The sequence below is a fragment of the Martes martes genome, assembly GCF_963455335.1.
Source record: "Martes martes genome assembly, contig: scaffold_445, whole genome shotgun sequence".
NCBI lineage: Eukaryota > Metazoa > Chordata > Mammalia > Carnivora > Mustelidae > Martes > Martes martes.
The window spans coordinates 1550-28547 of record NW_027666331.1 but is presented as its reverse complement, the minus strand read 5'-3'; the positions used below and the strand labels follow the sequence as shown (position 1 = coordinate 28547).

At 38.1% G+C, this 26998-nt stretch overlaps 1 protein-coding gene across 1 annotated transcript; it reads left to right on the top strand.

The window, feature by feature from the left end:
• On the top strand, positions 1-26998 carry LOC308338077 (desmocollin-3-like). Its single transcript, XM_080831639.1, has 9 exons — positions 1-214; positions 7627-7711; positions 9611-9810; positions 11658-11777; positions 14701-14856; positions 16136-16280; positions 21254-21420; positions 24055-24189; positions 24588-26998. Exons 1-9 carry the CDS (start codon positions 149-151, stop codon positions 24783-24785), a joined length of 1272 nt encoding a protein of 423 aa, XP_080687765.1. The 5' UTR covers positions 1-148; the 3' UTR covers positions 24786-26998.

Here is a 26998-nt window from a genome sequence, read left to right as displayed (position 1 = left end):
CGGGCAGGCGAGCCTGACGGAGGCCTAGGAGACTTAAAGAGGAGTGGCAGCGAGGCACGCCCGCACCGCGCGCCGCCGAACCTCCGTGGGCTCTCACCTCCGGCCTCCTGCCCGGCGCCTGGGTTCCCCCTTCCCGCCCTGCGCCGCGATGGCCACCGCGCAGCCTCGGATCCCCCCGCGCGGAGCCCTCGGCAGGCTGCTGCTGAGCCTCGCGGTGAGTGGGAGCCTGGGCGGGAGCCGGGCCGCGGCAGGGCTGCACCCGCCCTGCTCCCGCGGGGAAAGCGGAACCGGGGCGAAGTGGACAGAGAGCAGACGGCCGCGGCTCCGCTCAGTCCTGCCTGGCAGGACGAGCCAAATCTGGGCCCGGACGGGTGAGAGCAGAAAACGAGCCTTGGAGGGACGACTCGGGCTGAGTTTTGTGTTTGGGACTTCACGTCCGACTGTTAGAATTAGGAGAGGCGCTCCGGCGTGGCCGCGCTCTCCTGGTCCTTCGCGGGCGCCTAGGGCTCGCACTCTTTCTCTGGCTCCCCGGGCTAGCGATGACGATCGGGGCACGTCTGGGTGGAGAGGGACGAACAGTACTGGGTCAGGTATTTCAGGATCAATGAGTGAGTAAAAGACGTGAGATGAGGTTCAAGAGGCTGCCCCACCCCAGGGTTGCCTGGGATGGGGACGTTAGTGAGTGGAGGGTCTGGAATGGTGCCTCTCCGTCCCCGCGTGGAATTAACTCTGAACACCGGCTTCCAGATTGTTCTAAGCCTACCTTTCTAACCTAATTCCCAGCTTCTGCTAAAGGCTATTCAGAGCTCACCCACGAGTCTCCTGGCCCCTGGCGAAGCGTGCCTGAGGCACGAGGGCGTGAGAAGGCTGGATCCGGACTAGGATTGGGCGGGGGAGAGGGGCTAGAGTCGGGGTGGGTGGAGGGGTGGGATAGGCGTGGGTTTGAGTGGTACTTTGTGTCTCTCCGGGAAGGACTGCGCAAGCCCGGAGCCCAGCTTCGGGTCTTCTGTGCCCTGGAAACCCGCAACTCAGAACGAGATTCACTTGGAGAGGAAATTAGGGATAATTCTCCGAGAATATGGGAGACATAACAGCGAAAAATCCGGAACTCCCAAGGCGCGATTACGCTTCAGACTAGACCAGGGTTGCGCTCTGGAAGGGCCGTGGAGAGGAGCCGCAGACCCACTTCCCCGTATTCAGGGATGGTCGTGGGGTCCCGCACAGGGAGGACCTGCCTAACTCGGGAGTAGGTCAGCTCTGGCTACAAGGATTCCTCTGCCCCCAAGCAGGGCGAGTGGATGGATCAAAAAGCCTTGTCTTCTCTTTGAATCAGCGAGTTATAAATATTGGGTTGGTACTTATGATCTAAGAAATGTTTATGGACAATGACTTGTACAAATGAGGGCGTTGATTTGCAAGGCAGCTGTTCCAACAAAAGGAGCTGATGAAATGACTCTTTACAAATGGGAACTGGCCTTAAAGTGTGCTCTTTTGTGATAAATTTGGAAGAATTTCCAGTTTTTATGTTTAAAAGCATGAATTGAGTGTTTTGTGTTTTCTCTGGGAAAGGGATTAGTGGGGAGAAGAAACTGCAGTTACTCTGCTAGCAAGATCTATCCTGTATTCCCTGGAGGGGAGGGTGTGGAATTCAAGCAACTGTAACAGTGACAGGAATGGCAGTGCAGGTGTTGGGGCGTGGCAAGGCAAGAAAGTGCGTGTCTGTCCAAATGGAGATAGCGTCAGCTCTAGTATTAGACATACTCGTTTAGGATTATTTTAACAAAGAATTTCCTTAAGTTTAGACTGAATGGGATTATCTGGAGACTCGAATACTGGAGAGTGTACATAGTATAATTTCTTTAATCCAAAACCCCCAGTGCACAAGTACCTTCAGTTTCTGCCCTGATGGGTAAAGGAAGACCTCTGTTGACCATCCACTGTATTTCCCTTTGACTCACAGGACTCAGTATAGTATTAATGGTGTAACACTTTAGAGACAGTTTTCATTTTATAGATACTTTAATGGATCTCTCAAAAACAATTCCTTGTTTGAAGTAAGATCTCTTCAAAGCAAGTCTTTAACACAAAACTGGTAGTTTTAAACAGGTTAGCCTTCCCACTCAGCTGTCCCATAAGCAGAGGCATCTTCCCATTTGCACCCTTCACCTGCATCTGCTTCCCTTTCCGAACTCTCTATTCTCAGTACATTCTAAACTACTGTCACAAAATTAATTCCCAATGACACCCCCCCCCCCTCACACACACACAAAAAGAAAAGAGCAGAGGAGTGGGGGCGGGAACTAGAAAGTAAACACATCAGACCATCCCACTGCTGTTGAAAGTACTGAATGTCTCTTAAAACGTTTCTCCTCTGAATGTAACAAAAATTGAGAATGAATTTGCATTAGGTCAGTTGCTCAGCTGTCCTACCACATTACAAAGAACAGTACCTTTCAAAGATCTGTTTAATATTGTTCTGCATACCAAATCCACTTTGGGAATTGTCATCCAGTATATTTTAAATAGTATGTTCTTGAGCACAGTGAATCTTCAGTTTTGCTAAAAGGACTCTTCAAAAGGAATTTAAATTGTGTTTTCCTTTCTAGCTTAACATACTGTTTTCCTTTGGAGTATCAGAACCCTACCTGCCACCTATGCTGACAAATGGGCATTCTATCTTTTCAGATTTTATTGCATTAATGAACAAGAATAATGTGACTCCTTTAGCAGACTTTTTGTTGTTGTTGTTCTTGATGACATTTGACATATGAATCTTTTAAAAATAAGAGTACAATAATTTCTGTTAATTTTTGCATTAGTGACAAAAAGGCTAAGGCAAACAAAAGAAGTAACTGGTTTATTTTAAAACCACTCTCCTGAGAAAGTCAGAATTTTGATATCTATTTGACGGGTGCATTATCAGCTAGCTTTTTAAAAGGAGATTGTTGATGTTCATTTTGAGATATAGCTAGATCCTGAAACACCTTCTGAATCACTAAATATATGTGAGCCGATGCACATTTTTGTGTCCTGTTGTAATCCCCTTGGTAGTTAGCATTCCATATATGGAATCTGTGATCACCTGCGGTTAATCATGCTTTCCATTTAACTAGAATTCTTGTCTTACAAAGAGTTTGGTTAGAAAGAAATTTATTTGCAGGATCTGAGGAGTGAGAGTACAGAGAGGTCAATATTTTTATTTACCTATGAGCTGGTAAGAATCTGAAAGGTAATATTTCCATTTTGCGGAAGGCAAGTGTCTATAGGAAAAATGACAGTTTTAAAATTTCAAAGCTATTATGCTCAGCTAAGTTGGTCCTGTTTATTTTTCAGACTTTGCATGAATTTCCATTGTTTAGCTTCTTTTTCCTCTTGTTGAAAAAGGGTGTCATTTTAGAAAGCTTACTGGTGTATTCACAGTAAAACTGTACATAGGAGAAAAGCAAAACAATTTCAGATAACCCTTCTCATTTTCACTCTCCTTTTGGCATTGAATTTTCTTATCAGGATTTAATTATTTGTATGATAAGCTTGCTATCACACAATTAATAAAATTTGAATAATACTATAAAATGAAACAGGGTAATTAATTTTTCTCAGACCACATGGACAATACTTTATGTTATCATTTTTTAAAACTCAATTTGTTACATTTTCATTGAAAGTTCTGTAGCTCCAGGCTTTATAAATCAGATATTTAAAGCTGACCTGGAGTATTTTCCATTAAAAGACAGTCTTTTAAAAAAAAAAAAAGACCGTCTTTTATGCTTCAAATAGTCAATCCATAATTCATTAATCTTAAAATTATTTTTGGATGTTGCTTTTTTTATTGGGCATTCTTCTATACAAAAGTTATTTTTAAAATACCTTTAAAGGTCATTAATTTGCCATTACTAATCAAATGGTGGCTTTACATTTTTATTTTATTTTCAATAATATGGCCAATCTCCACAAATAGAATTTCAAGTTATAGTGTCAATAAGCATGACATAACTGAAAATCTATATATGAATATGATCCTTTTCAAAAATTATATTAATGAATTAATTGTACATTCTTTCTAATTATGTACTATATAGCACAGAATGTGAATGAGCTATTACTGTAAGCTCAGCATGGATAAATTTCACAAACATCATTTCAGTGAAGAAATCAAGTAGCAGACAATTAGCATATGACTGCATATATGTGAAAGCCAAAAATTGGCAAAATAAACCTGTATCTTCTTTAAGGACACACATACATGAGATAAAATTAAGCAGAGGTGGGGAAGTAAATGGTTAACACAAAAATTACCCATTATTTTTAGGGGTTGTGGGAACAAAGAAAATACACCTGAGAAGAGGTATATAGAAACTTTGAAAATAGTAACATTCTGTTTCTTAACTTTGAAGGTGAGCACCCTAGTGTTCATTTTACTATTTTTTAAAACATATGTAGTATACACACACACACACACACACACACACACGTCACAAAAGGTTATACACACACACATGTGTGAGTGTGTGTGTGTGTGTATGACCTTTTTTATTTATGTCTTACAAAGGATGTTAAAAGAAAAAAGCAATAGAGATGATAACAAAACCAAAGCTATTCTTTGAAAGTATACATAAATCCTGCTATGGTTGAGCAAGTAAGAAATAGAGAAGCCACAGATAAAGCAATATTAGGACTAAAAGGAGACATAGTCATAGAGAAGACAGATCTTTTAGATAAATAAATAATAATATTAATGTGTTACTTCAATTAATTTGAAAACAGAATGAGCAATTTCCTACAAAATACAAATTACCAGCTGGCTTAAGGAGGTATACAAAACCTAAATAGACTTAAAACCATTAAAATATTGAGTTAAAAGTTAAATGTCTTGACCCACAGACACCTTCATATCCATCAAGCCCAGGACTGTGATAGGTAAATTCTTTCATGATTATATGGAACATATAATCTCTCCTGTATATAAATTGTTTCAAAGAACCAAAAAAGTGGAATAGTCTTTAACTCATTTTATAAGGATTTTATGATATTGAAGAGTTGTAACCATATTTCACTTATGGGCATATATTTGAAGTACCAAAATAAATAGCAACAAACCAAACCAATAATATATTTAAAAGTTATCATGTCCATGTAATATTTATCTCAGGAAAGGAAAGATGGTTTTCTATTACCAAATCTATTATTGTTTGTTTGTTTGTTTGTTTTTAGAGAGAGAGTGCGCGCGAGCGTGGGTACATGTGCATGCATGAGCCAGGGTTGGGGGGGAGAAGGCCAAGGGGGGCAGAGAGAATCCTAAGCAGTCTTCACACCCAGCACAGAGCCCAATGCAGCTTGATGGCACGACCCTGAGATCATGACATGAGCAGAAATGAAGAGTTGGTCACTTAACTGACTGGGCTACCGGGTGCCCTAGAAAACCATTATTGTATTTTAACATAGTAATGTATTTAGAGAGAAAAACTGTATGTTTCAAAATAAGTGGGAAATTACATTTATTGTTATAAAATATTCTTAGTAGACTAGGAATGTAAGGGAATGAACTTTTTTTTTTTTTAACTGAACCATACCTAAAAAATCAATGAATGAAGAAAGACAGGAAGAAAGAAAGAATGGAAAAGAAGAGAAGAAAGGGAAAGAAGGGAGAGAGGGACGGAAAGAAGGAGGGAGGAAAAAACTAACTCTTAATGAATGGTGAAGTGGTAAAAGCATTATCTTTAAAGTTAGAAACAAATCCATAGTGGTCACTATAACTACTTTGTCCTATTCAGCATTCTACTGGAGGTCTTAACAAGCACATATATCAGATAAAATATGTAATAGCAATAACGAAAGAGGTTAAGGATTTGAAGAAAGAAATCTGACTGCCATGTTGCTAACTATAGGATTAACTACATGTGAGATCCTAAACTATCTTCACAAACTACTGGAACTAGTAAAAGTAAACAAGTTTCCCAGATAAAAAATGTAGAAAGATTTTTCATGGAATTGGTCAGCTGATCATAAGAATTTTTTGAGAGTAGGAAGCTTACAAAGCAAACATAATTTAAAGGAAGATAATAGGGATTGGGGTCACCACAACAAGTACTACAATCTGTAATAAAGCTGTATTAATTAAAACTATATAGTTTTGATACAGAGATAAACACATACTGATGAAATAATGCGGAGGTCCCAGAAATAGATTCTGTAATTGGGGTCCATACAGAGGTTGTATGCAGCTTTATCATTTTGAGTTAAGGGAAGAGTTGCTCAGTGATGGTTCTCTATAGTTGTCTATCCATATAGGAAAGGGTAAGATTAGATATCTACAGTGACTCACACACAAAATACATTCCTGATGGGTAAAAGATTAAAACGTTGAAAATAACTTTAAAGCTTTTATAAGAAAATACCAGATAGTACATTTATGACAGGGTAGAGGGGGAGATATTAATAAACAAAAGTATAAGCTAGAAGAAATGTTTAATGAAATTGACTACTTAAAAAAATTAAAGGAGGGACGCCTGGGTGGCTCAGTTGGTTGAGTGTCCAACTTTTGGTTTTGGCTCAGATCATAATCTCGTGGGCTGTGAGATGAAGCCCTGAATTGGGATCCACACTCAGTGGAGGTGGTTCAAGATTCTCTCCTTCTACCTCCCTTGTGCTCTCTCAAATAAATAAATAAATAAAATCTTAAAAAAAAGAAAACTAAAGGAAATGCTTAATAAATTTGACTACTTTAAAACTGAAGCACTGTTTATTAGAAGGATACTACTAAAAGAGTAAAAAAAAACAACCTACATAAGCTTACAAGTAAAATATATTTTAAAAAAAGACAGTACATGAAATGATTAAATGAAATGAATGGATGGTTTATGGAAGGTATATGGAAAATGAACACAAGAAATGGTACTCAGTCTCACTAGAAATTAAGGAAATGCACATTAAAGTGACAGTTATAGAATTGGCAAAAATTATAAAAGCCAAATATAATTAATCGTAGTAGAGGATATGAGAAACAGAGGGATCTAATATTCTGGGGACATTAATATAAATTGATGTTAGTACTTTGGACAGCAACTTGGGAATTGAAGTAATATATTTCTGTCCTAATATTCTGCAACTGAAAAGCTGTTTATTACAGTGTCATTTGTAATAGAGAAAATAGAAAACAAGAATAGGGTCTGTCTATCAAAGGGGAATGAGCACAAATAAACTGTGGTGTAGTTAGAGAAAAATCTTAAATATATTCTCGAGTGAAAAATGCAAGTTGCAAAAGGATACATAAAGACACTTAACTGCACACAGTATCAGCTCCTATTTTATAGGTGCATACATATATAATAAAAGTACAAAAACCTACAGAATGCCAACAGAGAGAAAACTCTTCCTTCAAGAAGAGAAATGGAAATGGAGTAGAACATAGCCATATGTGAAATTTTAATTTAAAAAAATGAAGCAGGGGGGCAACTGGCTGGCTCAGTTGGACGAGCATGAAACTTTTGATCTTGGGGTCATGAGTTTGAGCCCCATGTTGGAGGTATTGTTAACTATAAGCACTATACAGTAGATCTCTAGGATTTATTTTTCTTATCTGAAACTTTTTCTTTATACTGTATTAATGTGATTTTTTTTTACTTCTAGGTCTTCAGTTTTGCTTGTGAAGGCTGTGAAAAGGTGACATTTAATATACCTTCCAAACTAGAGGCAGACAAAATAGTGGGCAGAGGTGAGAAATTTCAAAACAAGTGTTTTTAAAACAGAAATTCAGTTTATTTATGCTGAAAAGGGCATATTATCCAAACATTGCCTTTTGGAATTAGCCTTAATCTATTTATACATAGATATAATTCAAGAGAGTTTTAAATATATATTCTATTCTTTATAACTCCATTGAATTCTGTGGTTAATTCCCATGCAAATGTTCTAAATCCCCATTTTTGCAGTCACTCATGGTTTAACAGTTTAAAGATTACATAAAGGATTACACGTAGGGGGCACTTGTGTGGCTCAGTCAGCTCAGTGTCTGACTCTTGATTTCAGCTCAGGTCATGATCTCAGAGTCCTGAGATCCAGCCCCACATTGGTCTCTGGGCTGGGCATGGAGTCTGCTTGGGATTCCCTCTTTCCCTCTCCCTCTACCCCTCTTTCCACTCTCCAGTGCGTGCTCACTCTCTCTCTCTCTTTCTCTCTTTCTAAATAAATAAAATATTTTAAAAAAAAGTTACAAGTGGAATGTAACGCTTTCATTACCCTAGTATTCTAAGCATTAGAGAAGTATAGATAAGTGGCTGAGAAAATCAGAACAGGTTTTTTTTTTTTTTTTTTTTTTTTAATCAGTGCTAGAGCTGGATTGAGGAACATCCCAAGATGAGCCATTCCATCCAAACCGAACTTAATGAGCCATTTTTACACGGAGAAACTGGGGGACTTTGTAAACTTTCCCACCAACTGGGAAGTTCTGCCCAGGTAGACTTTTCATGTGGTCTAGGGAGTGTAAGAGGAAAGCATCGTGTTTTGTTTTGTTTTGTTTTGTTAAGAGAGAGATAACTTGCCCCAGACATGCCAAATTTACTTTTTCAGTGAAGTGTCTCATATCTGGTTAAGTGCCTCATTTAATTTGTATTAAACAAACGTCACTTTAATTCCTATGGGAAGGAAGAAAAAAGAGGATGTAAAAGAGAGGGAGTGTTCCTTTGGGGGATAGACAAGAAGTTATCATTATGCTAAAAATGTCAAGATGAGAGAAATATGTCATTGTTCCTTAAAGATGTTCATTTCTTTTTAATTCAGTGTTTCCATCTGTGATGGATTGGATTAAAGTGACAAGACTTTACATGGGTAGCAGTAATCCTTTGAGAGGTTATGACTTAAGGGCACACTAATATATCAGTTTGGTGGTTGTTAAAACTGACAGTTGAAGAATGAGATGAATTTGATGCTTTTGATATAAGTTTCAAAACAGTTCTGTTGATATTTATATCTCATTACTTTTTACTCCCAGGAGGAAAACTCCCAGGGAGAGAAGACCCACATGCAGAGTTTCAGTGAGGAGCCCTGGAAAGCTAAGACTAGGAACACAGAGAAAACTGTGGCATAGGGGGAGCTGGTGGTAGGTGGGAGGCGGGTATCAGGAGTGCCAGTGGGAAGATTTCAAAGAGAGATATTCCTTACTCGACTATTTGCCAAATTCATACCCCCTGTTGCTCTTTGGGCTCAGGTGTATAACTTCTGGCTGAATCTTAAAAGACTCACACTATAGTGTTCAGGGAAAAACCTTCCTGTTTGTTTATTCAGCTGTGTGTGGGGGCGTGGATATTGGCTTTGTCATGATTGCAGCACACACACCTCATTAATAGGAAGATCATTTTCATAACCTTCTAGAAATATATGAAGGTCTAAAAACACCTTACTTGATACATGTATACAATCAAGAATTATTTTTTAACTGGAAGACAGTTATCATTTTTTATACGTGTAAAGAATCTAAAATATTTGGTAAATGCAAAATGATTGGTTTATTTGATTCTACTTCTTGATTTTGAAGAAGATGTATACATTGTTTTAACACTTCTCTTTTCTTTTTGCATGTGTTTCTACTTTGCAACTTGGAAACTTTTACTTGCAGTTAATCTGAAAGAGTGCCTCAGGTCTGCGGACCTTATCCAGTCCGGTGACCCTGATTTCAGAGTTCTAGATGACGGGTCAGTATACACAGCCAGCACTGTGGTGTTGTCTGATGAGAAAAGATCATTCACCATATGGCTTTCTGACACCAAGACACAGACACAGAAAGAGATTCAGGTGCTCCTGGAACATCAGAAGAAGGTATTCAAAATACATTGATATGTTCAGGCATGCTTTTCTTTTCATTTAAATACTTTCATTAAAAATTGCAAAGAGGGGGGGCTCCTGGGTGCCTCAGTCAGTCAAGTGTCTGCCTTCGGCGGCTCAGGTCATGATCCCAGGGTCCTGGGATCAAGCCCCTCCTAAGGCGCTTTGCTCAGCGGGGAGCCTGCTTCTCCCTCTTCCTCTTCCCCAGCTTGTGCTCTCTCTCTGTCAAATAAATACATAAAATCTTAAAAAAAAAATTAAAAAAAATTTAAAAATTGCAAAGAGGACAAAAAGATAAATTAGTTTTTAATCTTCTTTTCCTTCCCCTTCAGTTTGATCCCCCCCCCCCCCCCCCCCCCGCTTCCCCCGCCCCTTCCCCTTCTCCCTCACCTAACAGTGGCTAACCATTGGCTTTGGGTTTTGCTTTGTTAAACCTAAATGGCACCTCCTCCAGGGAGGCTTCTTCCGCCTCTAAAGTCCAACTAACTGCTTTTGTGTGTCTGTGTCAGTTTGGAATTTTTTTTATTTGTGCTAACAACTTATCTGTAGTTGCTTGAGGGCACGGATTGATCCCTTTTGTGCTTATAGCCTTGGTAAGAACCTAACCCAGAGTCGATAGGTGTATGTTAAATTAATGTTGAAACAGTGGTTGCCAGTGAACAAGAGGCTGATTTCAAGTGTCGCAGTGATTCCGATGTTAAAATAGGATGGGAATCCTGCAGTGTGTGTAAGTTTGAATAAAAGGATACGTGGCGTTGTACCGGCTGTCATTCGCTGCAGTTCTAGATTCTACATCGTGAGGAACGCCATTGTGAAGGTCATCACAAAAATGATTAAAGGTTTAGACTGAGCTACAATGAATCAGTGTTAAGTGAATTAATGAGAAAGTTAATTTAAATGACTGTTTAGCCCATTCACACATGTTCAATAAAATTATTTCTTAATAAATTGTCAGGAAATAAAATAGCTTCCTTGCACCACCATGCAATGAGATGGAAATCACTCAAAAGTTCAGTGGAATTTTTGTGATGGTGGAAATGTTCCATAATCTGCACGGTCTGATATGGCAGCCAAATATTAATGGCTAATGAGCACTTGGCATGTGGCTAGTGTGACTGAAGGATGGCATTTTTTTATTTTATTTAAGTACAATCAATTTAAATTTAAATAGTCACATATAGTTAGAGCTACCATATTGGAGAGGGCAGATGAGGGTGTTAAGGCAATGAAGAACGTGCCTTTTCTTACTCTGGTTCTCCTGAGTATGTGAGGTTTTAGCAGAAAAGAACACGTTGTCTTCAGTAGTATAAAGAGGACACATTGGCTTTCTCTATGTGGGGAAAAAAGAAGAAAAACTAAGAGCGCAGTGATGATTTTCCTAACCTGAAAGTATGGTCAGTGTTAGAAAGGTATAGAAAATGAAATTCTGGGAACCTGGGTGGCTCAGTGGTTTAAAGCCTCTGCTTTTGGCTCAGGTCATGATCCCAGGGTCCTGGGATCGAGTCCTGCATCGGGCTCTCTGCTCAGCAGGGAGCCTGCTTCCTCCTCTCTCTCTGCCTGTCTCTCTGCCTACTTGTGATCTCTGTCTGTCAAATAAATAAATAAAAAATCTTAAAAAAAAAGAAAATGAAATTCTTCAGTTTATGAAAACTTTAAACTGTGGATGTGTTCTTTCTTCCTCATCTGATGCAAAAAGACCTTATTATCTGGCATTTAGCTTCAGCTTGGAGAGTTGTGAACTGAGCCTCTTGGGCAAAGTGAGGTTGATGGACTGTCCATTCCTTTGCAACAAAGTCGGCTGTGATACTTTTATTTATTTAATTTTCTTTCTCTAAATTCAGGTCCTGAGGAAAAGAGGTGCTAAAGAAACTGTTCTCAGGCGTTCCAAGAGGAGATGGGCTCCGATTCCCTGCTCAATGCAAGAGAATTCACTGGGCCCGTTCCCTTTGTTTCTTCAACAAGTAGGTTTTACATTCTTTCTGATTGGGAGTGTTTTAATTCCCAGAGTCTGTTTTGTTCAGGTTTCATAAGGCTTGAGAGATTTAAAAAGAAACAGACTTGATTGAAGATATTCATGAAGTGTCATCAAAGTAAGTAAAGTGAGAAGATCACTAAAAAACTCATAATATGAAAAAGACTACAGCCATTAAATGACGTTTATGAGCTTATTTGTACAAAAGCCACTGGCTGTTGAGCACCTGCTATGTCCCACGGAGGCACTGCTCTCAGTACGACCCTAGAAATAAATTTAGCAAACCCTGGTTCTCATGTAGGTTATGAGCCTAGTAAGGAAGGCAGAGGTAGGCACATGGTTATGGTACTGGGTGATGAGTGCTGTGGCAGAGATGGTTTGGGTGATCTGAGAATTCATCTGATCCGTACCAAGTCCTGGTTTGAAATGTGCAAATCAAGAAAAAACTTAGGGAAACATCCTTTAGGACCTAGGACCTAAAGGATGGGAAAGCGTAGTTCAGGTAAGTATGGCAGAAGAGGGAGGTACAGAGGTGAAGGTGAGCTCCTTAGTGGCTCCCGGGTAGCTCAGTCCTCCTGGTTATGATGAGGCTGGAGCAGGGAGATAAGGGAGAAGAAGCAGGTAGAGGTCAAACCATAATGGACTATGTGTATCCTATTAGGGTATTTAACTTTTTCATCAAAAAACGAGGTCAGGTTTACTTTTCATAAAGATCTAGGTGGGACATATACAGTGAAAGCTGTTGCTGCAGTCGGGCTCTGGCCCAGTGATTGCCTTTTCCTATTACTGTGCTTGATGTTTCATTCCGACGGTGTGACCTGTCTCCTCCCTTCTAGGGTCTTCCATACTTCCGTGCTAGACCTTGTTTCTTATTTTCAAATTTTGTTCTTAAAACACTCAGGAGGCATATTAAGAAATAGTTTCTGATTACCAGTTATACTGATCACAGCTAATATTAACCTCTGCATCGCTAAGCCAGTCTCTACCTCTTGGTCCTCTTTTCCTTGACCTGTGTCCCTTTGACATAGCTTACTCTTTCCTCCTCCTCCAAATACTCTCTTCACTGGGCTTCTAGGACACCACTCACCTAGTTTCCCACTTACCTCACTGGCCGTTTTTCTCTTAGTGAGTTCTGCTGGTTCTTCCTCATTCCTATGCCCACCCTTTCAAAACTTTGGAGAGCTCTAGGCTCAGCCTGTGAACCTTGTCTCTTGTTTATTTGTATTCACTCTCCTACTAATCTTATCCAGTCTTACAGCTTTAAGTACTACTCTCTGTTGGAGACTTAGGGCCTTATATTTCTGGGACAGACTGCCTAATTGATATTTCCACTTGGAAGCTTAATGGACATTTCACACTTAACATAGGCAGGGAAAAAAAGTTAGGGTATTCTCCTAAAAACACCCCCCATCCTAGTTAATGGCACCTCCATTCTTTCAGTTGTTGGGGTATTAGAGTCTCTTGGGTTTTAGTTGTAGAGAACATACTTCTCTCTCAGCAGTTAACAGATAGGGATTTATTACAGCATATAAGCCCTTGACAGAGTTGTTGGGGGGACTGAAGAAATGAAATTTAGATTGAACGTTCAGGAATGAATCCCCATGCTACATTGCTGAATCCACAACCAGGGCACATGCTGTTTGCTCCATGATGGGACAGTCATTCAGGAACTTATGCCACTAAGTGGCATAAGCATGACAGAGATTTATTTATTTTATGTGAAAGTGTGATCCAGTAAAGAGATTCTAATCTGAAAAATCACCAAGGACCTAGACTTCTTTCTTTTTCAGTTTGGCCTTGAACTCTGCAGGTTCAAGATAGCTCCTTATTGCGTCCAAATGGGGGAACACATCCCTTCAGTTTCTAGAGTACAGCTTAGGGCTCGCATATGTTATTTCTGCTCATATCCCATTGACCCGATCATGTGGCCATACCTAATTGTAAGGGAGCCTGAGAAATGTATTTCTTTTGGGCAGCCTTGCACTCAGCTATAAATTCCAACACGAAGGAACATGGGCAGAATAGATATTAGGGGATATTAACACCCTCTGACATAGTGTTATCTTCACACCACACATCCAACCTGTAGGCAAATCCTATCGGCCATACCTGCAAATTATACCCAGAATCTATGCATTTCTCACCATCTCTACTGCTATCATGAATTCTTGCAGTAACTAAATGGTCTTCCTGCTTTGCTGCTTACTTACCCACCATGGTTAGTCTTAACAAAACACCAAGTATTACCTTTTTTAAAGTATAAATTACATATATTACTCTTGTATACATTTTCCAATAGCTTCCCACCTGACTACAAGGAAAAGTTGGAATCACTTGCATGATGTGGTCTCATGTCCTACTTCTTGCCCACTACCTTTCTCTGCTCCGAGCACAGTGGCCTCTTTACTGCTCCTTGAACACTCTGGGCACAGCCCTATCCCGGTCCCTTTGTACTTTGTGTTTCCTCTGCCAGGAAGAGTTGTCCCTGTTTATTCTCGTATGTCATCCTTCTAATTTTTGCCAGTTCCCCTCCCTAAGAAACACTTAAGGTAACATTCCCTTCACCAGTATATGAGTCTCTAATGGTCTGGCTCCTGCTAACAATGGGCATTATTGTTCTCTTCCATTTGCCAAATCTCTAGATGGGAAATTATTGTTTATTGTTTTAAATTACATTTTCTTTGGTTCCTTTTTACGTTGGACATTATTTTAATTAAATCTGAGGTTTAAAAAAATCTTTTGCCGAATGCTCCTTACTGTTTTGTGTGCTGATGAAGTGATAAATGTGATTAGTATTTTATTAAAGCCTCTTTAAAATAAATATGATAGAAATGCATAAGCTACATTTAAAAAATAACATGTTAACAGATTCTTAACTTAAAATTTTTACAAATATGTTTTCTTCCTCTTAGGTTCAGTCCGATGCAGCACAGAACTATACCATCTTCTACTCAATAAGTGGGCGTGGAGTTGACCAAGAACCTTTAAATTTGTTTTTCATAGAAAAAGACACCGGAAATCTGTATTGTACCCGGCCTGTGGATCGTGAAGAATATGATATTTTTGATGTAGGAGTTTTGTTGATGTAATTTTAAATGACTCAACTGTGTTTCTTCTGTTACTCCATGTACTCTTTCCTGTCGTCTTGCATTCTTTCCTTAGAGTCAAAGAAAATAGGTTGTGGAATATTTTGGAATATTCGCTCTGCTCTTTATTTTAACTCTGGTAGGTAAGCCTAAAGTGAAGCAAAGAGGTTTAGTTGTATTTGGATGTAAATTCCAGTACATTTCCAAGAGTTGGTTTTGTTGATGAAACACTTTCTCTCTCTAGTCATACTACATTTTCTTCTCTCCAGGACATGGCCACCATTGATTGGAAGGGTCTTCGTCCCTCTTCTGTTCTGTTTTATTTATTTATTTAAAACTTTTTTTTTGCATTCTTCCTTCTACATATGTGATTCTCTGATCGTGTCTGAGAACTAGATAAGAAAGCAAAAGTGGGAGACCAAACCCAATCAAGGTCAATAAGCCAGGCTTCTGATATGAGTGAGCTTATAGTCAATGAGGAATAACTCAGACAATTTTCAGTGTAATATGGTCAATTCTGTGGGGTCATGTGGTCCTCACTGTGGTGAAGGAGGGGATGTTTCTCCATGAGAAAGAGGGACTCTTTTCCTAGAGAAGGAAGGGATGCTGGTAAGCAGACATAACTGATGTTTACCACATGACGTTGTTTTTGGTTAGAAAATTTTCAACTTGGTGTTGTAATCATGCTCTGAGTAGCAATACTCTATGTTGGCTGATTGAATTTAAATAAAAAAAAAGAAGTGCATCCTATTTGACATTACATTGTCCTTTGTTTAATTGGCAATGCAGAAACTGGTAAATGTGTTTTGTTAGAAAATCTCTTACAAATATGTGATCTATTAGGCGAAACAATAAAAGGTCTTGTTAGTTGCAAGATTGAGAATCATGGCTTTCTTTAGGTAATATAATAGGGATCGTTCCCATTGCGTGAGTTTCATTGTTCTCCCCAATATAACGTTCTGATTATGGAGAGAATAAGAACTATACTCTGAGTCTAATGGACAGAGTTGTCTCTGACTTAAGTGTACTCTGGAGTTTTATTTGAAGTGCATTTTTTTACCAAATACTGAATTCCTCTTACTGCACTTAAAAGTGTTCTTCCATTTGATGCTTTGATGATTAAAAAAGAATTGAATAGAATTTTTTAAGTCATTAATTACTCAAAAGATTTGCAAAGAAGGTAGCAGATAAAGCATAGTGTTCTCTCTTGCTAGAACGAAGTGTTAATGGACTATTGGTTTTGCTTTTTCCTGTTTTCCAGTTGATTGCCTATGCCTCGACTGCAGATGGGTATTCAGCAGACTTACCTCTTCCACTGCCCATCAGAGTGGAGGATGAAAATGACAACCACCCTATTTTCACAGAAGCTGTTTATAATTTTGAAGTTCCAGAAAGTAGCAGAGTTGGTAAGATAATTTTTTTTTAAAGATTTTATTTATTTATTTGACAGACAGATCACAAGTAGGCAGAGAGAGAAGGGAAGAAGCAGGCTCCCTGCCGAGCAGAGAGCCCGATGCGGGGCTCGATCCCAGGACACTGGGATCATGACCTGAGCCGAAGGCAGCGGCTTTAACCCACTGAGCCACCCAGGCGCCCCAAGATAATTTTTTTTAATTGAACTTTTCTGTATGTGCTTTCTTTTGCCATTTGCATTTTTTCTCCTAGGAAATGTAAGTTCATTTTCTTTGCTCTTACTTTCCTTGGTGTTTATCTTGCTCTTAACTGTTTTTTAAATCTAGTTAAAAATGCTTTTTACATATTAAGGATACTAACCTATTGTCACATTGCCAATATTTTCCCAGTGTATTGTTGCTTTTCAATTCTTTTAAAGCTACTTTTTTGAGGTAAAGAAGTTCAGGACTTCCATTTAGTTAAATCTATCCTTCCTTAGACCCATAAAGGCCTATTTCTTTCATATTTTACGGTAAGTAAGTTTTATTTTTTTACATATGGTTTTCATTTAAATGCAATTAATTAACATACGATGTATGTTACATTAACATACATTAACATACAATGTATTATTGTATGTATTGTATGTATTATTAGTTTCAGAGGTAGAGGTCAGTGATTCATCAGTCTTGTGTAATACCTGGTGCTCATTATATCACGTGCCCTCCTGATTGTCCATCACCCAGTTTCCCCAGTTCCTCAACTCCTCCCCTCCAGCAACCCTCAGTTTGTTTCCTAAGATTAAGAGTCTCTTATGGTTTCTCTCTCTCTCTCTCTCTGATTTCATCTTGTTTTATTCTTTCTTCTTTGCACTATGATCTTCTGTTTCGTTTCTTAAGTTCCATGTATGAGTGAGATCATATGATAATTGTCTTTCTCGGTTGACTTATTTTGCTTAGGAAAATACCCTCTAGTCCCATCCACGTCATTGAAAATGGCAAGATTTCATTTTTTGGGTGGCTGAGTAATATATATATGATATATATATATATATCATATATATATATAGCAAAGATTTCATTTTTTATATATATAAAATATATATATATATTACTCAGCCACCCAAAAATGAAATCTTTGCTATATATATATATATTTCTATGATATATATGATATATGCTATATATATATATGCTATATGCTATATATATATATATCACATCTTCTTTACCCATTCATCTATGGATGGCCATCTGGGCTCTTTCCATAGTTTGGCGATTGTGGACATTGCTGCTATAAACATTGCAGTACAGATACCCCTTTGGATCACTACATTTGTATCTTTGGGATAAATAAATGGCAGTAGTGTCATTGCTGGATTATAGGGCAGCTCTATTTTCAACCTTTTTTAAAAAAGATTTTATTTATTTATTAGAGAGAGAGAGAGCATGAGTGGGGTGGGGGGCGGGGAGGAGACTCTGCAATGAGCAGGGAGCCCAGTGTGGGACTTGATTCCAGGACCCTGGGATCATGACTTGAGAGGTGAGGACAGACATTTAACCGACTGAACCACCCAGCCACCCCTAATTTTCAACTCTTTGAGGAACCTCCATAATGTTCTCCAGAGTGGCTAACCAGCTTGCATTCTTACCAGTAGTGTAAGAGGGTTTCCCTTTCTCTGCATCCTCGCCAACATGTCATTTCTTGACTTGTAAATGTTAGCCATTCTAACCAGTGTGAGGTGGTATCTCACTGTGGTTTTGATTTGTATTTCCCTGATGCTGAGTGATGTCGAGCACTTTTTCATGTGTCTGTTGGCTATTTGGATGTCTTCTTTGCAGAAATGTCTGTTCATGTATTCTGCCCATTTCTTGATTGGATTATTTGTTCTTTGGGTTATGAGTTTGATAAGTTCTTTATAGATTTTGGATACTAGCCTTTTATCTGGTAAGACATTTGCAAATATCTTCTCCCATTCTGTCATTTGTCTTTTGGTTTTATTGACTGTTTCCTTTGTTGTACAAAAGGTTTTTATCTTGATGAAGTCCCAATAGTTCATTTTTGCCTTTGTTTCTCTCTCATAAGGGAACTTTTAAAAGTAAAATGTATTTTGTTAAATATGTTTGTCTACATTTTTTGAGACGTTGGGTTTTTTTATACCGAAGACCAGATTATCTTGAGATGATACTGAACCAGTATCTACTTCCCAGAAAACATTTAATCCTATCATATCCAAACGGAGTGTAACCTACAGGATAGTACAGGAATCTCGTGTTGTCAATACAATACCAATTAATTATAAAAACAGATAACAGTTATTTAAGCTTTGAATCATATTTAGTTTATATATTTTATTTCACTTTATCATTTTGTGGGTTTATCATTATTCTCACCTCCAAGAGAAGACATACAGAATAAAATCACAATAAAATTAAAGTTATATCGATATTTTTATTAGGTTTTATTTAGGAAGGTATTAAATGACACCTACTGAAAACACAATTTTTTTAAAGCTCTTATTTATATTCTCTCTTTTCTTAAAACTACTACTTTACTACTTCCAATTTAGAATGAATATGGGGATAACTTTAGAGACAGTTACATTACATGTTCTAAACACTTATTCAGACACATGGAAAACCAAAGTGTTCAGGTTAGTTGGCCCTTCAAATGTGGCATTATGATGTCTTCTGAGATTCACAATAAAGTTGAAAGAATGTGGACTCATTCATAAAGGATGACTTTGCTAACTTGCCTATTAAGTTTCAAGTAGTTACTTAGATCTTCACTAGATTTTTTTTAAATTTTATTTTTTTAAGATTTTTTATTTTTATTTATTTGACAGAGATCACAAGTAGGTAGAGAGGCAGGCAGAGAGAGAGAGAGAGAGAGAAAGAGAAGCAGGCTTCCCGGGGAGCAGAGAGCCCAATGTGGGGCTCAATCCCAGGACCCTGAGATCATGACCTGAGCCGAAGGCAGAGGCTTTAACCCCCTGACCCACCCAGGCGCCCCACTAGATGTTTATATCTGCTATTCCTCTTTATATTTTACTTTGACAATTTGATGTCATAGATGTTAACCTCTTTATTACTCATATGGTACAATTTAAAAAAATTGTTGGTTTGGAGTTTAAGAAACCTAGTTTTTGATTTGGGGTCTGTTATTAATTCACTGTGGGAAATGGTGGAAGTCCCTTTGAGTTCTCTGAGCTGTAAAAGGAGTTAATTACATTAGATGACCTATAATATTTTTAGCTTCACAATGACAATGACTCTGGTACTATTTTCTTTTTTTTTTCAAAGAGAGATTATTGGTTGCCAAGTCTTTCTTGAGGATTCTGTTCTCTATGATAGTGACAGACAAGAATCAAGGACAAATTTTTTGGTGCCCTGATTAATCTAAGGCACTTGAAGCATTTCACATGAGAAGATTTGAGCCAGTTTGGGCTATGATACTCTGATCTATTAGGTGTTCCTTGACTTTGTCTTAACTCACACACAGAGGTTTGGATGAAGGATGCTCAACTAATATTTAAGTATAGCTCTCATGAAAAGGACTTTTGAAGTCAATATTTTAGGAAGATTTTTCTGTGATAAGTAATGCAGTTCTTATCCAGAGAATTAAAATAGTGTTTGTGTCCTGTCAGTAAAATTGCAAGAAGAAAATATTCTGCCTTACAATATTAGAAACTCTTTTTCTATGCAAACATAGATAAACAGCATTTGTTTTCTTATCATAAGATGATTACTTCATGTCTTTGTATGGATCTGCTGCAGAAATCTTGTCATTATTTATAAATAGGTGATTGGATATTCTCTATTTTTATATGTATGTGTATATATACATTTATTTATACACACATATATACAAATTTTAAGGACATGTAGTGAAAAATTATTTAAAACTAATATTTTCTTACATTAATTGGTTTTTATTTCAACACATCCGTATATGTGTGTGAGTTTGTACATATGTGTGACTGTATCTGTCTATGTATTTTTCCCCAGGTCAGAGCTAGAGGCAAAGTGGATCTATGTATTCTATTTTCATGGGCACTGGAACACTGTCCTTAACACCATACAATACCACCTCTTTATATGCTTTGATAGCTGTAATCCTTTACCAGAACAATTTTCTTACATTCCGTACAGATGACAAGTATTAATAGTTCCAACTGAAGAAACAGTTGACTTAAATTCCTCCTGAAATGTGAATAGTATGAAATCCCTTCCTGAGGATTAAGTGGGGCTGAGGGCAATGAGGTATTGATGCTAAGCGGGTGAAAGAGAACGAGACATGTCAGAGACTAGTAAAAAACATCAGAGAATGGAGATTAGACTGTGAAAGGTCAGCTTGACCATTTATACAATTATATGCCAAGTCAGTCTTGATTTATCTATTAATCAGAAATTAAATTTAAAAATTTGATTTACGTAGGAAACATTGTTTCTCTCTCCAGCTAGATTTGTTATTGAAGTGTGTGGAAATATGTGTTGAAATTCTTCTTTTTTTTAAAAGATTTTATTCATTTGAGAGAGAGGGAGGGGGAACAGGGGCAGAGGGCAGTGGGAGAGGGAGAAGCAAGCACTCCACTGAGCAGGGAGCCCGATGCGGGCTCAATCCCAGGGCCCTGGGATCACGACCTGAACAGAAGGCAAATGCCCAACGACTGAGCCACCCAGGTGCCCCATGTTGAAAATATTCTTGATTGCCATTTAAATAAGTTTCTAGTAATTTACTATCAAACATTTTTAACAGTGAACAGAGTAAAAATACACCTTGATTCCCAGCATCGTAGTGTTTTACATAATAAATTTGAAGTCATCTTCATTGGTGCTCTCTAGAGATGGAATAGCTCAGATAAGAAATGCACTTAAAATTAGATTGCCACTACCATTGTTAAAATTTGAAAAATATAAGTACTCCTAAATATGTTTTGTAGTTCTTGAAATTAAAGGCTCTTTTTTTCTTCTTTTTTAACATGTAGGTACTACAGTGGGAGTGGTTTGTGCCACAGACAGAGATGAACCAGACACGATGCATACACGCCTGAAGTATAGCATTTTGGAGCAGAGCCCGAGGTCCCCTGGGATCTTTGCTGTGCATCCCAGCACAGGTGTCATCACCATAACCTCTCATTATCTGGACAGAGAGGTAGCTTTCCACTCCGTGGAACATTATTTTACTGGGGGCTGAGATTCCTACCCCATTTACTGCATTTTGCTCTCCCGTGATCTTAGGTGTTTCTAGCCATAAAAATTCCTGGTCTTGTTACCTGTTTTTTTTTGTTTTTGCTTTTTTAAAATATTACTTCTATTTTCTTAGGTAAGAGAAGCCATAGGATTACTGCAGATCAATTGGTGCTTAGTAGGAGTAGGAACAAAATATATTTCTTATGAAAGTTGCTATTGTTAACTATTACTCTATTCCTGTATGTGGATAGTTGGTTCCAGCTCAGTAAAGGCTTCAGTTCTCATGTAGTATAATTAATTTTGCTTGTTGCATGAGTTTAGATCATAGACTGACCCCTGTCCAGTTATTGTTGATTGGTGCTTTTAAGAGGAATGAATTAGTTGATATTAAGTTGATGGATTATTAGGAAACCTGTCACACTGTTTGGATAATAGTACTAGCATGTTGTCAGGTAGGGAGCACTTTAAGTTCAAATTCTTTTTTTTTTTTTTAAGTTCAAATTCTTAATGCGTAATTCTATGTGGTCTATAATTTCCTTGCTTGACTAGATAGGTGTTCCATCCAGTTTATAGAAGACAAATGTGGCAGTCAGAGTGATTCTCCTGAATCAAATTACTGCTCTGAATCTTCTGATTTTTGTTATTGTTGCTCTGTCTATATTGTCCTCCTATGTTTAACTCAAAGCCCTGAATTATTGACAGGCAGATAAATCGATTTCATGTGCACTAAAGAGCTTGATTACCACACCTCTGTGGTTCCCACTGTAACCAGATTAACACAAATAGAGAGATCAGTATGACATGGAGAGATAATGTACAGAAGAAATCAGTGGAATTTGATGCCAAAGAAAAAGGGAGGGGATGATGAGAACCCATAAAAAGAAATCAAAAATAGTAGAAAGGTTCTGTTGGTTATTATTTTTATTTTTGTTTGTGGTCCAGACATTATATGTGAGAAAGCACAGGATAGTAATAACAAATGGGCAAGTTTGAAGGGTCAATATGCATGTGTTTTTGTGTATGTGGGGTAGGTAGTCTATGTAGTAATCAAGCGAATACAAGCATCTTCCCTCATTTTTTGCAGGTGGAGAAATGAGGCTTAGAAAAATTAAATAATTTGAGGGTACACAGCTTGTAAGGTACAGATCTGTGGTCAAACCCAGGTCTGTTTTCCTGATCAAAAAAAGGCCAACTGGATTTTTCGAGGTGCACCGTCAAAGTGTGTTGTGAGAACAACACAGAAAATAAAGAAATGAACAAGGGAGATAAAAACAAACAAAAAACCCAGTGCATTTAGAGGAAGAAAAAGCAGGGTATCAGACATTGGGGCCTAAAGGAGGAGCATTTCAGGGTGAGAATGTTGGTTTCCAATGTGGAAGGGGGGGGATAAGCAAAATGAACACCGGAGGAAGAGATAGCAGGAAATTGAAAATGGAATAAAGTCAAAAAGTGAAAACAAAAGAAAAAAAAGGAGTCACTCCTGGATAGTAAGAGAGGAGGGAAAGGCAACAGAAGTAATTGTGTCATAAAGTAGTGAGTTCATTTCATCATCACCCCACCATTTGCAAAAACTCTCTTCACTGAAGTCCATGGTGACCTCCTAATGGCTATTTCCACCTGTTGCCTGGAGCCCCCGTCTATTGTTGGCACCTAATAAAACTCTTCTCTTTCCTGGTTCTTTTTCTGGTTTCTCTGATCTTTTTTTAGTATGTATAGCTTAGCGTTCTTACTTACCCTATTCTTGAAATGGTGCTGCTGTTCTTACTATCCTCAGCTCTTCCTTTACCCTCTCCTAGATAGTCTGATTCCTGCTATAATTTCAATGACCATCTACATATTATTGGCCCCCCGATTGGTATTTCTGGCTATGAGCTCTCCCGTAAGTATGGGGCCATACATCCAAGTGCCTTCTGAACCTGTCTCCTTAGATTTCCTGTAGGTGCATAAAATCCAGTATGTGCCAAACACAGCTCATTCCTTTTGGCCCTCCTTGCTAACTTTGCTAGTGTTCACCTCAGTGGAGAACGGGCTCTCCAGCATTTGCTACGTGACAGTTGATAATACATGCCCTCTGCCTGTCTCAGTAGGATGGCTGAACATCATACCCAACTTTCTCTCTTCTCTTATGTTTTATATGGAACCTACCATTACATCCTACTGAATGCTAACTCCCAAGGAACTTGCCTGTCACTCTTTCTCTCTGTCTTTGTGACTACTGCCTCAGATTTGGATCACCCGTCTTAGATAATTTCTTTGATTTTCAGCTCAGTTTACCACAAACGATACTAAATCTTGAAGAAACTTCTTTCTAAAACTCAGATGTTCTTATTTTGTGCTCCCCCTAGGATTCCCACAAAACTTTTCCTAATTATCTGCTACTTAAGTGTAAATCTAAATTCTTAGTATGGCTTTTTGTAACGTAACCCATATTTACCTTTTCAGCTTCTCCCTGTCTTCCAATTTCTTAAAGTGTATACAAATACAGAATCCAATAAAAGCATGGATAGGCATAGATAGGAGAGTGTACAATTGAGGTTTCATTTGCAAGTCAAAGCATATGTTTTCAAAACTAATTAAATATTTGCTTTGTTTTCAGACTGTAGAAAAGTACTCACTGATAATGAAAGTACAAGACATGGATGGTCAGTTTTTTGGACTGATGAGTACATCAACTTGTATGATCACGGTAAAAGATTCAAATGACAATGCACCGACTTTCAAACAAAATACCGTAAGTATATAATTTCAGAATATGCCTCCACTTGTCAACTGTCATTTGTTATTTAGTATGAATTAACAAAATATGTATCATACTTTGATGTATGTTTATTTTTTATGAATAAAATTAAAGTTTATATAGCTGACATATAGTTCTCTTTTATTTATTCGTAGCAGTATTTATATTACCTCCTTCTAATAAAAGCAGGTAACATTCATCTTCATTTATCATGTAGTTCTTTCATTTCAAGGATAATCCTTAATGAAACAACAGTCCTTGTAATTCATGGCTTTAAATAAACTAGATAAAAACTATAAGAACCAGTATTCTTGGAGTGGAAGAAATATTTTACTTCCTTTGTAGAGTTCTTTTTATAAAGTAAGTTTTTAATGAGTTTTCTTCTGTTTCAGTATGAAGCATCAGTAGAGGAAAATGCTTACAATGTGGAGATCTTACGAATACCAATAGAAGATAAGGACTTAATTAACACTGCCAATTGGAGAGCCAATTTTACCATTTTGAAGGGCAATGAAAATGGACATTTCAAAATCAGCACAGACAAAGAAACTAATGAAGGCGTTTTGTATGTTGTAAAGGTACAGCAATAATGAATAATTGACAACTTCAATCTAATTCATTCAACTAATGGTTTAATCAACTAAGGAGTTTCAGATCAAAGACTCCAGAAGTTGGAATAGAGCTTAGTCTGTTTAGTCCAGCTGTTCCCATCTAATGCTGTCTTTCTTCTATAATTTTATTACCAGTCATTAGTCACCAAGCTTATGCTTGGACATTCTCAATTCTAAGGATCTCCATATCTCCATTGGCAGCTGATTCCATATTTGGAAGGCTTTGATTTTCAGAAGTCCTTACTTCTACTGTGCCCAAATTATTCTCCTTGTATCCCCTGGTTCTGTCTCTAATGGTCTGGGTTCCATCTCTCTTAGAAGAAATAGAATTCTTTTGAAAAGATTGCTATGTTCTTTTGAAACTTACCTTCTCCATGGTAAATGTTCTGATTCCTTTATTCTTTGCATGATACAATTTAGAAACCCACATTCTTTTCATTCTCTCTCTCTCTGGCATATGCTTGGTTGTATCTGACCCTTTATAGGTGGTACTGAGGGTGAAATATAGTGTATCAGACAGCACTGAAGGAATTTACTCTTTATTTTATATATTGTATTTTTGGTTGCATTGTTTTATTCTAGGCTCCAGGTTATGAGGGCAGAAAAGGCCCTATTTGGGAAGGACCCTTGGTTTTAAATACGTAACCCAAAACAAAAAAGAAAATTGCCATATAGGCAGGTAAAGGAGGCATCCATTAAGTAAAGGACGCTTTCCTGCCAACAACAGTAATAGTGGAGACTTGGATACATAAATATCTGTTTATAATTATTTCCTTTGTAAAAATTTCCAGAGATTATGGAATAAGCTTCAGCAAGTTCTACCCAGATGTGATTAGTCAGATATATTTGTTCCAAATTACTCTCAACATCAAATCTCTATATTTCAGTTTTCTCTAATGTGATCTGCTCAAGTTGAAGACTGAAGCCAACTACTTAAGAAAAACGAAACTTTACGACTGATAGTAGTAGGAAAGAAAGTAAACAGATGGTACTGATTGTTTTTCCTCCTTATTGGTCCACCTCCATCCAGTCTTCATTTGGACTCTCCAGAAGGCAGAACCCAAGACAAGGAACCCAGTGGAGGGAAATATTTAGAAAGTGGATCCCAGGAAGCCAGAGTAAAAATGGGAAAGAAAGACAGGAAAGAATGAAAGGCCAGTCAAATCTGCATTATTGACTTAGTCACCTCGGGTGTTCGGTCTTGCAATGAACCATGAGAATGTACTTCAGAATTATCTCCTGAAAATGTGGTACCTGGGGCATATCCATCAACTGCCTTTGTTGATATCCATGTCCCTCACCAGCTGAAGGTTGCCTCCAGGGAACCTCAGCTCTCCTGCACTTCTGAGCTTCCCTGTGACTCGTAGGGGGATAGCACCCTGGCTTTGGAGCAAACTTTGAATCTGAAGAGCTGAATCTTTGTGTGCTTGAGATGTAAATCTATCAGCATACATGGGGGCATGTCCACCACAGCTACAGCTAAAGTCGGGTAGGCTGAGGGTCTGTGGTGTATCATTGTAAAAAGAGCCGCCATGCGTCAATTTCCAAAGTTATATACAACTACATAGTGCAGGCATTTGTCTCAAAATTGATGATTGGCAATAGATGTTCTGTAAAAGATTTCTCCTGGACACCTCGTCTATGCACCCCTCACTCCCACCTTGACTTCTTTCTAGAAATAAGTCAAAGAAATAGTTTGAGATCTGAGATGGGTAGATTATGCAGTAGTTCACGTCAAAGACCCAAGCTCAGACCTTTTAGAGTTCTCCGAATCTGCTGCTTGATTAGAAGGATGCTCCTCTGTTCTCTCTCATTTAAGTCCATTACTAAAGACCCATTTTTGCTGTTTTTTTGTTTTAAAGGTTTTATTAATTTATTTGACAGAGAGGGAGAGATCACAAGTAGGCAGAGAGGCAGGCAGAGAGAGAGGAAGGGAAGCAGGCTCTCCACTGAGCAGAGAGCCCGATGTGGGGCTCGATCCCAGGATCCTGAGATCATGACCTGAGCCAAAAGCAAAGGGTTAATCCATTGAGCCACCCAGGTGCCCCGTTTTTGTTACTTTTTAACTCTCAGGGATTTTATCTTGTTTCAGAAGGCAAAATTTAAGTAACACTAGAATTAAATTTTTATTGTGAGGTTTTTTGACCAATACAAAATGAACTTTAGTACACTTTCTCAAAATAATGTATTCT